Source organism: Cydia fagiglandana, chromosome 1, assembly GCF_963556715.1.
Source record: "Cydia fagiglandana chromosome 1, ilCydFagi1.1, whole genome shotgun sequence".
Classification (NCBI taxonomy): Eukaryota; Metazoa; Arthropoda; class Insecta; order Lepidoptera; family Tortricidae; genus Cydia; species Cydia fagiglandana.
In genome coordinates, this window is record NC_085932.1 from 24,350,380 (window position 1) to 24,362,613 (window position 12,234).

Genomic DNA, 12,234 nt, shown 5'->3' on the forward strand with positions numbered 1-12,234 from the left:
CATTTTTGATTTTACAGTAAAACCGTGAGGACAAAAATTGTTCAGAATTTGATTCTCTACAACTTTGTTTCCCTTCATTTATGCCGTAAAGCGTGGAACATAGGAGATAATGATAATATTTTGAATTTGTCGCGTTTTTCAGGTTTAATTTCTAAAATATCGATTTTGGGGGAAAGAAGGTGGGAACCAAAATTGTTCAGAATTTGATTCTCTACAAGTTTAGTCCTCTTCATTTATGTCGTAAAGTTGAAAATAAACGAGATGTTGAAAATATTTTGAATTTGTCGCTTTTTTCAAATTTAATTTCCAAACTATCGATCCTAGAAGAAAAATTGTGAGGACCAAACTTGTAGAGAATCAAATTTTCTAAAATTTTTGTCCTCACGGTTTTACTGTAAAATCAAAAATGACCGAGTTATTCAAGAAAAACCGTTTTTGGAATATACACAGGACCCTGATTCAGTCTATTTTTTGAATTTACACTCCCAGTGATTCCCCCGAGGGACGTACGAAAAAAAAATCCAAGAACTGATTATTCACGGGAAGGGTCGGTTTTTTGGATATAATGACTGGACTAACTTATAGAGAATCAAATTTCCTAAAATTTTTGTCCTTACGGTTTTACTGTAAAATCAAAAATGGCCGAGTTATTGAAGAAAAACCGTTTTTTTGGAAAAAAAACCATTTTTTGAATATACGCAGGAGCCTGATTAAGCCTACTTTTTGAATTTACACTCCCAGTGACCCCCCCGAGGGACCTACGAAAAAAAAATCCAGGAACTAATTATTCACGGGTCAAAATCTATAATGACTGTACTAGTGATAATGTCTAATCAATCGATGACCACCGGTAGCATGCACGACAAAGTGTCACGTTGTGGACAGATCTCCATGGTAACGTTGTGGACAGATATCCATGGTAACGTTACGGCAATTTTTCATCAATGTTTTCTAATGACGTTATCACGCAAAATTACCGTCCGTAAACCGACTTTACAGCCAACCATATTTTTTACTGCACTACATCATTAAATTAATTTAAGGAACAATTAATTGCTACTAACTATTATAGATAGCAGTTTATAAATCGTAACATAGCTGCATGGGTAAACCAATCAATAAAGGTTTAAGTAGGTATTTAAACGAGAGAAAGGGCATAATTATTGACGTTTTCCCAAAGCCCCAAAGCTACCTACTTTCAATATTTTGTGGTAATTTAGGATCAATTTAGATATCTTTATGTCGGTCGTGACCGCGTTCGTTATCATTATCACACTAGTTCGGTTACGAATACGTATATGAGATTTTAATTACAGTCTACAAATGCAGACAAACGAGAGTTTAGTAATGAGTAATGAGTTACCGTTTGAAATTTTAAGAAATGAATTTGCCGATTAACATTTTTGTAAGCAAAATAATGTTTTTAATGTTATAATGATGTGTATTAAAAACAATTACACTTCAAATATCTTTAGATTTTAAGGGTAAAAGTGATGAATCTCTAAACAGCTAATTTCCAATATAAATATCGGAAAATCTGAACAAAACTATATACTCGTACTGAATAATTCATTATTGGTCGTTGTGCGTAATGTGGGTTGTGTCATTTACGATAAGAGAACCTACGGTCGATTTAAGAGGGCGCGAAAAGCCAGGAACTTAGAAAGACAAAAGGATATGGCGTGAGAAACTTGCACGGAAGATTAGGCGATCGCGCGGGTTTTAACGTTTTACCTCAATAACTCAGAAAATATAGGTACTGTTTAAAATTTTGCCTAGCAGATAGTTTGCAATATCACTAGGTACCTATTTTATACGAAAGTTATACTGCTGCTATGGGTATGCAAGAAAATAAATAAAAATTAACCGTGTTTTCCTTCCTATCAAGCCAACTTTTAAGGTTTTCGTTAGTCTACCCTGGCAAATACCTACAGTCAAATACATACTAAATAAATACTTGGTATTTTTAGTGTTCCGTACAAAACTTTGTTCACGGAACACTTATGGGATCACTTCGGTCTTGCAAATCAGTTAAATACGTTTTTTTATGTGATACTGATACAAGATAAATATATAGGGTATATACGCGATTGTACTCATTGTTATATTTATACCGGGTGTGGCCTGTAAGACGAGCAAATAATTAAAAAACATAGATTGTACGCCTCAAACGGTGACACTTTTGTTCAACAACTTTTAAAAATTATGAAGTATTTAGAGTCCCTATTTTTCATACAAAATAAATATTATCTTCAATGGACGCCATCGCCACGCCATATCATTGTGATTGACGTTGCTTGTCACGCCTTAAACATAACAAAATTCGCAATACATTGCATCTTAGAATAAACTTTTAGGTGTATTAAAAATCAAACCACAAGTTATTTTTAAAAGTTGCTGAATAAATGTTGGTCAGTATGGGGAGTACAGCCTACAGTTTAATTTTTTGCTCGTATTACAGGCCACACCCGGTATAATCAACTTTTACTATATTAACTATCAGTAATTCTAAACTAAATTAACAAAACAGTATGGATCACCTGACCTCTGAACAAAAGTTGTTAACATTAATGAGTACCTGTCCTACAGTCCGTAAGAATGTGTCCGTCTTTTATCACCTAAAACATTAGGCAGGTAAGTTTTAATATAAAACCTAAGATTTTGCGTTAGCCCCTTTTTCTTAATGCATTTATGCACATCTCACTAGGATAATATTTAATCTGAATTATTCAATGAAACTTCCGGGTTTTCAGCATGAATGATGCAATCTTCCGTTCCAATTTTCTTTCGTAGTAAAGTGAAACCCATTGTCTTTATCGGACAATGACGTTGTCAGTCCAGAGCTAATGGCCCAGCGTAGAAGGCGCTGCATTGTAATGACGAGCAGAATATGACGTTTCTCAAGATAAGGACCGCGAAGTGGGTCAGATAGCACAGGAATGGCATTAGTTTAACGTGCACTCGCATAGTTGTATATTGCATTTGCTATAGACTAGTATAGACTAGGAATGCGATGTACTCGTAGCCATAGAAATGTATGTAAGTTGAGCACTTATTGTAAAGAATATCTTTCAAACTGTAGGTACCACCTAGTTTCTTTTCGAAAGTAGAGACGCCTGTTGTCGGAATTATTAATCGTAGAAATCATTCTACTTATAGGTAAGAGTACATAGTTCTAAGTTGGCAACATTTAAATTCAGATAGGCCGAACAGGGGCAGGACATACGAGAGGCCACGAATCGTCAATGCGTTGGTAATACACGGGGCTACCCACACAAACTGTTCTAACTCTTCTTCGTATTATTTGCAGTCAGTTCTTTCGCAGTGCCATAATCCAGCCTCCATAATTATTTTCCAGCCGTTTGCGGTTTAATGCTGGGTACCCGGCTGGGTTTCCTGGAGCGCTGGATGTCTGGCCGCGCGTCCGCACTGGCTTCCGCGGTGAAAGCTCACTTCCGCGCTCAGAGGGACTCGTACTATGGGGCGCCGTTATGGAAGTTCGCGCCTACCAGTCTCTACAGGACCTTCGTTAGGAGCGAGGAAACCATACACACGTGAGTCAACCGATAAATATGTATAATAGAATAAACGGAATACTCTTTTACTTATTTTATTGCACAACTCAATAGAAGTTCTAGAAATATTTGATTGAACATAGAGGCAGACAACGCGGTCTTATCGCTAAAGAGCTATCTCTTTCAAACGAATTCATATATGTTAACCTTTAACCTTCGTATTAAATATAGATAAAAATAAAATAAAATATTCATCAGCTCACAAAGGCTTTGTAATAACTTATTAACAGTAACTTGTTAACAGTAAGATAATACTAAGAATATTAGCAGAAGGTCTAAGGTCCCGTTTTCTAAGGGGACCTTGCATTTTGGAGACATAGCAAACAGCTTGGAACAGGTGTTTCTGGGGGTGATCTGAGCCGATTAAGCCCGGTTGCCAAGAGGTTCCACCCAGCAGGTGGGCAGGGGAGGGGGGGAAAAGTGGCTCCGGCGCGCCTCACTCTAAGCTATATATCTGCATACATCTAGCAACTATATCAAGTTTGGTGTCTTTTTCGTGTAATTCGAGGATGAAGAATTCATTTCTGTGACTAAATTTTCACTCTTCCATACAAAAAAATCGAGGAATTAAAAATTCCAAAAAAAATCTTTTCACTTTTTTTTTCGAAAATCCTCTACAAAATTAAAACTATGAGGATTTGCTCTAGAAAAAAAATACCTGTGAATAGCCCAGTTATCCTACTATATAGAATAGTAAACTTGTTAAACATTTTTTTTTCATAACTCTGTTAAAAAAAATGTTTTATGTCGCGCGGCGTACCTGCATTGTAAGAGCGGTATGCAGCGTTTAGGATTTTTAAGTATGTTTCGATGATTTCTGATAAGTTGTTATTCTTCTGGTTGTAGAAAATTACTTCTGGACGTGATATATATACAAATATAAATTAAATGTATAAATTTAGATGTTGGGAAAACTTTCGCCAATAGAGTTTTTATAAATGTGATAAAATTAACAAAGCAGATGTTTGACAAAAATGCGGGTTAAAATACGAGTAAGATATATATTGTTCGCAATTGCCACTACATGCCCATGGGTCCGTGCATTTTAGTTTTTTCTTAACGCAGTTGCACCTCCCTGCGCATTTTGTTTTGCAGCGGCAACGAATAAGCTCTAAACAAGCAGCAGCCGCCGCAGGTAGGCTTGTACATATGGGCTCCCAATAACCATTTTGTTTGGACCAGCTCTAGTCAGCAGGACATGGAAGCTGTTGCTGAGGGGCTATAATCTGTCCCCAAACATAGCCTCCTTGGTAAACTGCACGGAGAAATATGTTTACGTGGGTAGGGCATCTTCCATTGGAGGCAGATTCTCTAACTGAAGATTTTTTTTTGTAAAAAGTACTTTTCGGCACTCTTTTGCACTCGTACTTGTACCTGATCTACTCGTAAAATCGGTAACAAAATACTATGCATTTTGTTAAAATAACGTCTAGGGGCCAATTCACACCTCGTAATTCAAATCTGTCCATACTTACTATTGTAAGACTCTTACTTGCCATACAAGACAAAAACAATTTTTATCAATATTGGCAATGCCTGCTCAATATTGCCTTGTTTGCCGTATTTAAACCCCTCCGTTATGGCAGGATATGCGCTCCAAGCTTGAAATACGCTTTTTTCCCTGTCCATAGAAAAAAGAAACAGTGTCGCAACCTGAAAAGGTGTGGAAGAATGACAAGACTTCTGACCTTTCTGGTCCTGTAAAATAAATTATATATCTATGCGTTACAAATAAAATCATATATTTAAAGAAAGTTTGCAGCACGTGACCAATTGCCCTGGTGAGCTGTCTCGTATACTGCGGTGACATATTTATTTTATTTACAATTAATGGAGAATTGGCACAGGAAAGAATCACCTGTTCCTCTCGTGCCATGCTATTGCATTTTCTTAAGGTAACGTTTGTAGTTCTTCCATTAATTGTAAATAAAATAAATAAATATGTCACCGCAATAAGAGACAGGTCAACTGGGCTAATGGTCACGTGCTGCAAACTTTCTTTAAATATATGATTTTATTTGTAACTCATAGATATATGATTTATTTTACAGGACCAGAAAGGATAGTAGTCTTGCCATTCTTCCACGCCTTTTCAGGTTACAACACAGTTTCTTTTGTGTGTGGAAAGGGAAAAAAAGCGTATTTCAAGCTTAAAGCGCATATCCTGCTGTAACGGAGGGACTTCTTCTTCGTTACACTCTTGATAGAGTGGTCGTGGCCATTATGAAAACTTTTGAGCGACTCATTTAACGACACGTCGCCATTCCTCCCGTAGAGCTGCTTTCCGTAAGCATTCGCTTACTGTGACCGACACACTGATTTGGTTTGGTCAGTCCATCTCATTAGAGATCTTCCTCTAGCCCTGTCACCTCCTACTCTTTCTTGCACAACTAGACGTTCTGTAGATGTTCCGTCTCGACGAGACACGTGTCGAAAGAAGTTGAGTACCGAGTTTTGCCCGTAGAAAGCAACCGCTCTTTAATGCCAAGCTCCTCAATAATTGATGCTCAGTCCATGATATGCCCAGCATTCGTCTCCAGCACCACATCTCTAGTGCATTCACTTTCTGTTTTTCGGATGCCCTTATCATGCTACTTCGGATGTCCATGTGAGACATACAGCATACAGAAAAGTGGGAAATATGAGGGATCTGACAATCCTGGTTTTAGTGGTCCTTGTAATGTTCCGGAGGGATTTAAATACGGTAAACAAAACAACATTGAGCAGCCAATTTTGGAAAAAATTGTTATTGTCTTGTATGACAAGTAAGAGTCTTACAATATTAAATCTGAACAGATTTGAATTACGAGATGTGAATTGGTCCTTAGACATTATTTTGATACTATGCATTGTGTTACAGTGTTCGGATCAGGTACAAGTACAAGTGTAAAAGAGTGCCGAAAAGTACTTTTTACAAAAAGAAATCTTCAGTTAGAGAATCTGCCTCCAATGGAAGATGCGCTACCTACGTAAACATATTCTCCGTGCAGTTTACCAAGGAGGCTATATTTGGGGACAGATTATAGCCCCTCAGCAACAGCTACCATGTCCTGCTGACTGGAGCTGGTCCAAACAAAATGGTTATTGGGAGCCCATATGTACAAGCCTACCTGCGGCGGCTGCTGCTTGTTTAGAGATTATTCGTTGCCGCTGCAAAACAAAATGCGCAGGGAGGTGCAACTGCGTTAAGAAAAAAACTAAAATGCACGGACCCATGCGCATGTAGTAGCAATTGCGAACAATATATATCTTACTCGTATTTTAACCCGCATTTTTGTCAAATATCTGCTTTGTTAATTTTATCACATTTATAATAACTCTATTGGCGAAAGTTTTCCCAACATCTATATTTATACATTTAATTTATATTTGTATATATATCACGTCCAGAAGTAATTTTCTACAACCAGAAGAATAACAACTTATCAGAAACCATCGAAACATACCTACTTAAAAATCCTAAACGCTGCATATCGCTCTTACAATGCAGGTACGCCGCGCTACACAAAACATTTTTTTTAACAGAGTTATGAAAATAAATGTTTAACAAGTTTACTATTCTATATAGTAGGATAACTGGGCTATTCACAGGTATTTTTTTTTCTAGAGCAAATCCTCAGTTTTAATTATGTAGAGGATTTTCGAAAAAAAAAATTGAAAAGAATTTTTTTGAATTTTTTTATTTCTCGATTTTTTTGTATGGAAGAGTGAAAATTTAGTCACAAAAATGAATTCTTCATCCTCGAATTACACGAAAAAGACACCAAACTTGATATAGTTGCTACATGTATGCAGATATATAGCTTAGAGTGAGGCGCGCCGGAGCCACTTTTCCCCCCCTCCCCTGCCCACCTGCTGGGTGGAACCTCTTGGCAACCGGGCTTAATCGGCTCAGATCACCCCCAGGAACACCTGTTCCAAGCGGTTTGCTTTGTCTCCAAAATGCAAGGTGGTGGACCTTAGACCCCCAGCTATATAGATAGATAAATAGCATATAAAAAGCCGTCGATTGATTAAAACAAAATGTCTCTGTTATTTGGGGACACCAAAAAACGAAATGGGACGACGGATATTCAAGTGCGCGCGTCCGGAGGTCATGATGACTTGGATACCATTGACTAGTTTTCATTCGGTTTAATAAACAGTGAACTTTGATCTGGCAGGATAGTGTCAGAGCTGATGGAGGAGGCGAAGCTGCGCACGCGCGCCTCCGCGCAGGACAACGGCATGCAGGAGATCTTCCTCAAGATACTGTCCAACCCCGCACTTGACATGCGCGACAAGAAGGCCGCCGTCATAGATTTCATCACCGCTGGGATTGAGACCGTAAGTCATTCATAAAGTGAACTCTGATCAGGCTGGATATTGTCACAGCTGAAGGAAGAAGCGAAGCGCCGCACGCGCGTCCTCGCAATTAACAACGGCATGCAGAAGATCTTTCAATTAAATTCAATCTGATGATGGTCTGGTAGATAAATATCCTTATGTCCTTCCCGGGTCTCAAAGTATCTCCATACCTTTCATCCAAATCGGTTTAGCGGTATAAGCGTGAAGATACATAACAAACAGACAGAATTACTTTTGACATGTATAATATTTGTAGGGATTTATGTAACCAAGACAAACTCTTTAACTAACAAATCATATTTGGCACAAGGAGTCGCTTTTGTGAGTTCCAAGTTAGTTTTCACTTTCGAATTTGTACGATTTGCCTTTACACGCAAATAACTCTTGCTTCTTACCTACAACCATAGACTAGGAATCCTCCTACAACTAATTATGAATTTATTCCATCTCGTTATATGGCCATGCGCCGTCAAGCCATTTGGCATTTCATATTTTTATATAATTATTTGCAGTTGGCAAACAGTCTAGTCTTCCTGTTGTACCTGCTAAGCAGCCGTCCGGACTGGCAGCAAAAGATCCGGTCGGAGCTGCCTTCATGCGGAGACCTCCACATGGAGCAGTTATCGGCGGCGCCATCCGTGAAAGCGGCCGTCAACGAGAGCTTCAGGCTGCTGCCAACCGCGCCTTTCCTGGCCAGGCTTCTTGACGCGCCTATGACCATAGATGGGCATACGTTACCTGCTGGGGTGAGGTTTTACATAATACTATTTTATTTATAGATAACTAGATAAGTCTTTTTGGCGACGAGATCTGTAAGTTATCGTCCGGACTGGCTCTCACACCAGACTCGTTTAATTGCGGGGAGTTATATTCTTTTTTTTCTATTTTCCAGACATTCGTGCTAGCGCACACTGGCGCGGCCTGCCGTCGAGAAGAGAATTTCTGGCGAGCAGCCGAGTACCTCCCCGAGCGGTGGTTAACCGTACGCGAGCCGCACGCCGCTGCACTCGTGGCGCCGTTCGGCCGTGGCCGCCGAATGTGCCCCGGGAAGAGATTCGTCGAACTCGAGATCAACCTGCTTCTAGCGAAGGTAAATAGCTTGTTCAGGCAAACTACATTCTCCAGGCATATAGGTGCATTCTTCTGTCTAGTAGGTACAGTCAGCTGCAGAGAGGTGACCCGTGACTCCCTCTGGATACAAATTTCTATGCAGGGGGAGTCATCACTCTCTGCAGCTGAGTGTATATTCTTGAGCGGTGGCTGACTGCGAGTATCTAGGTAAAAGACTCAAGCTTGTACTCGTAATTCCATTCTAAATTGTTTACCTAATAATACTGAGTAAATTTGTCTTTCATTGCCAAAGGTAATATTTCTGGATTTTATTGGAATTAAGATATATAGTAGTGGACCCTATAATGGACGCGGAACCAGTAATGGGACAAAAAAAACATAATTCCTCTAAAATAAGTATCTAAAAGTAGTTTATAAACACTGGCTGTATATTATCATAAATAAGAGTCCTAGAGCTGTTTCAGTTTGAAGTTTTATTAAATTTGGTTGTTTTTTAAGAAATTGGCGTCAACCTAAAAGTTGTCGTGTCACTGAAAAAAAATACCACTACGAACTCTTAACAACTTCGCTAAGAGAGGTGAGTTAATTTATTAAATTTGAATTAATTAATACTTGATGAAAACTAGAATGTGTTTTGTTAATTGCATTTACCATGAGATAAGGTATACAACACACTATGTTGTGACTCCACAGATGTAAAAAAATAGTGGTATTTGGCCCAATCCCATTATAGGAGCTGTAAAACTGCGTACCTCCTATGATGGGACAAATGACAGAATGATGCTTGCTATGCCATAATGTCATGTTTAAACAATACAGAAATAAAATGTAGTTAAGAAATATGTCAATCAGGAGGTATTCTCGGACTTCGGATAAATGAATATCGTTTTTCCAAACTTTTATTTAACTTGCCCTGTAGTTAGTGTGGGTCCAATCTTGGTAGCTGAATTTGAGCCACTTTTCGATTTCCGATTCAGTTGAAATTTTGTGTAAGTACGTAATTAAGTATGCAAATCGGATGATAATGCAATATTATGATAACATGGACCTGATCTGATGATGGAGACAGGAGGTGGCCATGGGAACTTTATCGCATTAAACCCCAACTAAAATAACTAATTGTGTTAGGGTATATATTAGAATTGTCTCGATGGATCTAATACAATAATAATTGGCTGTGGAAAGAAAAATACATTCAGCGATAAAAGCTTATACCAAAAATTGATTTATTTTGCCGTAATTTATTCCCCATTTCAATATTTTATACTGATAGAGCAATGTCCATTATAGGGGGCCCATTACTGGATCCACGTCCATTACCGGGGGCCCATTACTGGAACTTTGGTGTCCATGACTGGAGAAAAAAAGCATAGTTTTAATTTGTTAAATATGTGGAAACTAATTGCAGTATCTTTGATACAACACGCCTAAAATATGAAAGACGGATAGGACTTTCATCTTTTAACACGCTAAGCGGTAGATCATTTACATGTATAAGGGAAACATCATAAATACTCAAAATTTCCTCTTAAATGTCCCATGGCTGGTGCTGTTACTATATATTTCATATTTTTATGATTGGCTTTTTCTTTGTAATTAGTGTACCTAGATGAGTTTTCTTCACGCATGCTGGAAAATATATAACAGCCGGTATTCTACTTCCTGTAGGTACATACTGTACAGTAAGTTCATTGCGGGGCTTGATCTTGGACATATCTCTTGGTTGACAGATTCTTCAGCGATGGCGAGTGGAGTTCGACGGAGAACTAGACGTGCAGTTTGATTTCCTACTGGCCCCAAAGGCACCGGTGTCGCTGCGTCTTGTGGAGTGGTAGGCCAGCGTTTACCTGACAATCTACCTACTTAATGCTTTTCTGCAGTACATCGACGATCTTCTTGATGAAAAAGAGAATCTGTGATTTATTTTACATATTACTTAGTATGTACCTACCCATTGTAGTAAGTAGGTATACGTACTGTATGTATTTGTGTGCCACTTTGTTTTGCTTTATACAGTTTCTGTCGCTTGAAGGGCAATATACTGTTTATAATAATCCTTTGTACCCAGCGACCTAGTTATTTAAATCTTTAGTATCTCAGTGTCCGATAGCAATCTAAGGATATGTTGCGGGCTGCCAATATAAGAATTTATGTAGAAATGATTATATCATTTCTTTGTTTGATCCCGTAGATGGGACTTCCTCATGTAGTTTTTAGCGTGAAATAATGTTTATGGGATTACAAACATCCGACTTGTGAGTAAAGTGCTGTACACTTTAGTTCTTAATCAACTGATTGAAGCTCGTTGCCATGACAGTTAAATATGAGATTTAAAGACTTGAATTTTTAAGATTTGTTTTAATCTTTTAATTGTTTATGGTTTTCAGGCTGTCAGAAATGTTTATTTTTTATATTTAATTAAGTATACCATACACATTCCTGCTTGTGATTCCTATACAATTTTGTTTTATCGTGAATGTATTCAATCTTACTATTCTTATTAATTATACGGTTTAGTGGAAATACGAAATAAGGTCTGCTTTATAATAAGCGCCGATGTCGAGTTAGTAAGTTTAAGCGTTTTGGCAAATATACTTACAAGCAGCTTGTATTGCATGGAAGAGATAAAGGCATTAACTCATTATCTATATTCTGACAATAGTCTAATTTTCTAATAGATGACCGTAATGATTAGCAGACATCGTACATTTTCCAGCATTTTTGGTGCAGCGGGGTGGTGTTAACGGAAATGGTATAAATATTTTAACCCTATAATGATTAATTAGCGTTAATTACGTTAATATTAATCTTAATTTACCATTTCAGTTGAAATTATCTATACCAATTCCGTTAACACCACTCTGCTGCACCAAAAATGCTGGAAAATGTACGATCATTGATGATTAGCTTCACTAGAGATATTGGAGAAACATATACTAAAAACACATGCTATAAATAGTAAAAACGTCACTCATTCTGTCAATAGGAAACGAACCTGCCTAGGTACTTACACCTAGGTAGGTATAAGTACCTACCTAGATCGACCCCTTAGCACTGAGTTAGTTTGCCAATTATGCCATGCGTCGTCAACGCACACTATTCGAGCGTTGTATGCTTTTTCTGTTTTAGGTGTTTATTCCGTTAATTTCAGTATAAACGATTTCTCGAAAAGCCGACGTCTACCTTTATTCTAGAAGAAATTTTCACTCTGTGAAATATTCATTAAATATCTTCCAAGTAC

The 12,234-nt window shown here is 37.9% G+C and overlaps 1 protein-coding gene across 1 annotated transcript in view; it reads left to right on the forward strand.

Annotated features, from left to right (window-relative positions):
* The window catches only part of LOC134667244 (ecdysone 20-monooxygenase), a 44,249-nt gene extending 33,358 nt beyond the window's left edge, over positions 1-10,891 (forward strand). Inside the window, exons 5-9 of the mRNA XM_063524576.1 lie at positions 3,359-3,554; positions 7,739-7,901; positions 8,435-8,668; positions 8,815-9,012; positions 10,724-10,891. Of these exons, the coding sequence (XP_063380646.1) occupies positions 3,359-3,554; positions 7,739-7,901; positions 8,435-8,668; positions 8,815-9,012; positions 10,724-10,828 (896 nt within the window). The 3' untranslated portion in view covers positions 10,829-10,891. The remainder of the gene's footprint in view (positions 1-3,358; positions 3,555-7,738; positions 7,902-8,434; positions 8,669-8,814; positions 9,013-10,723) is intronic.
* Positions 10,892-12,234: the final 1,343 nt, after the last annotated feature.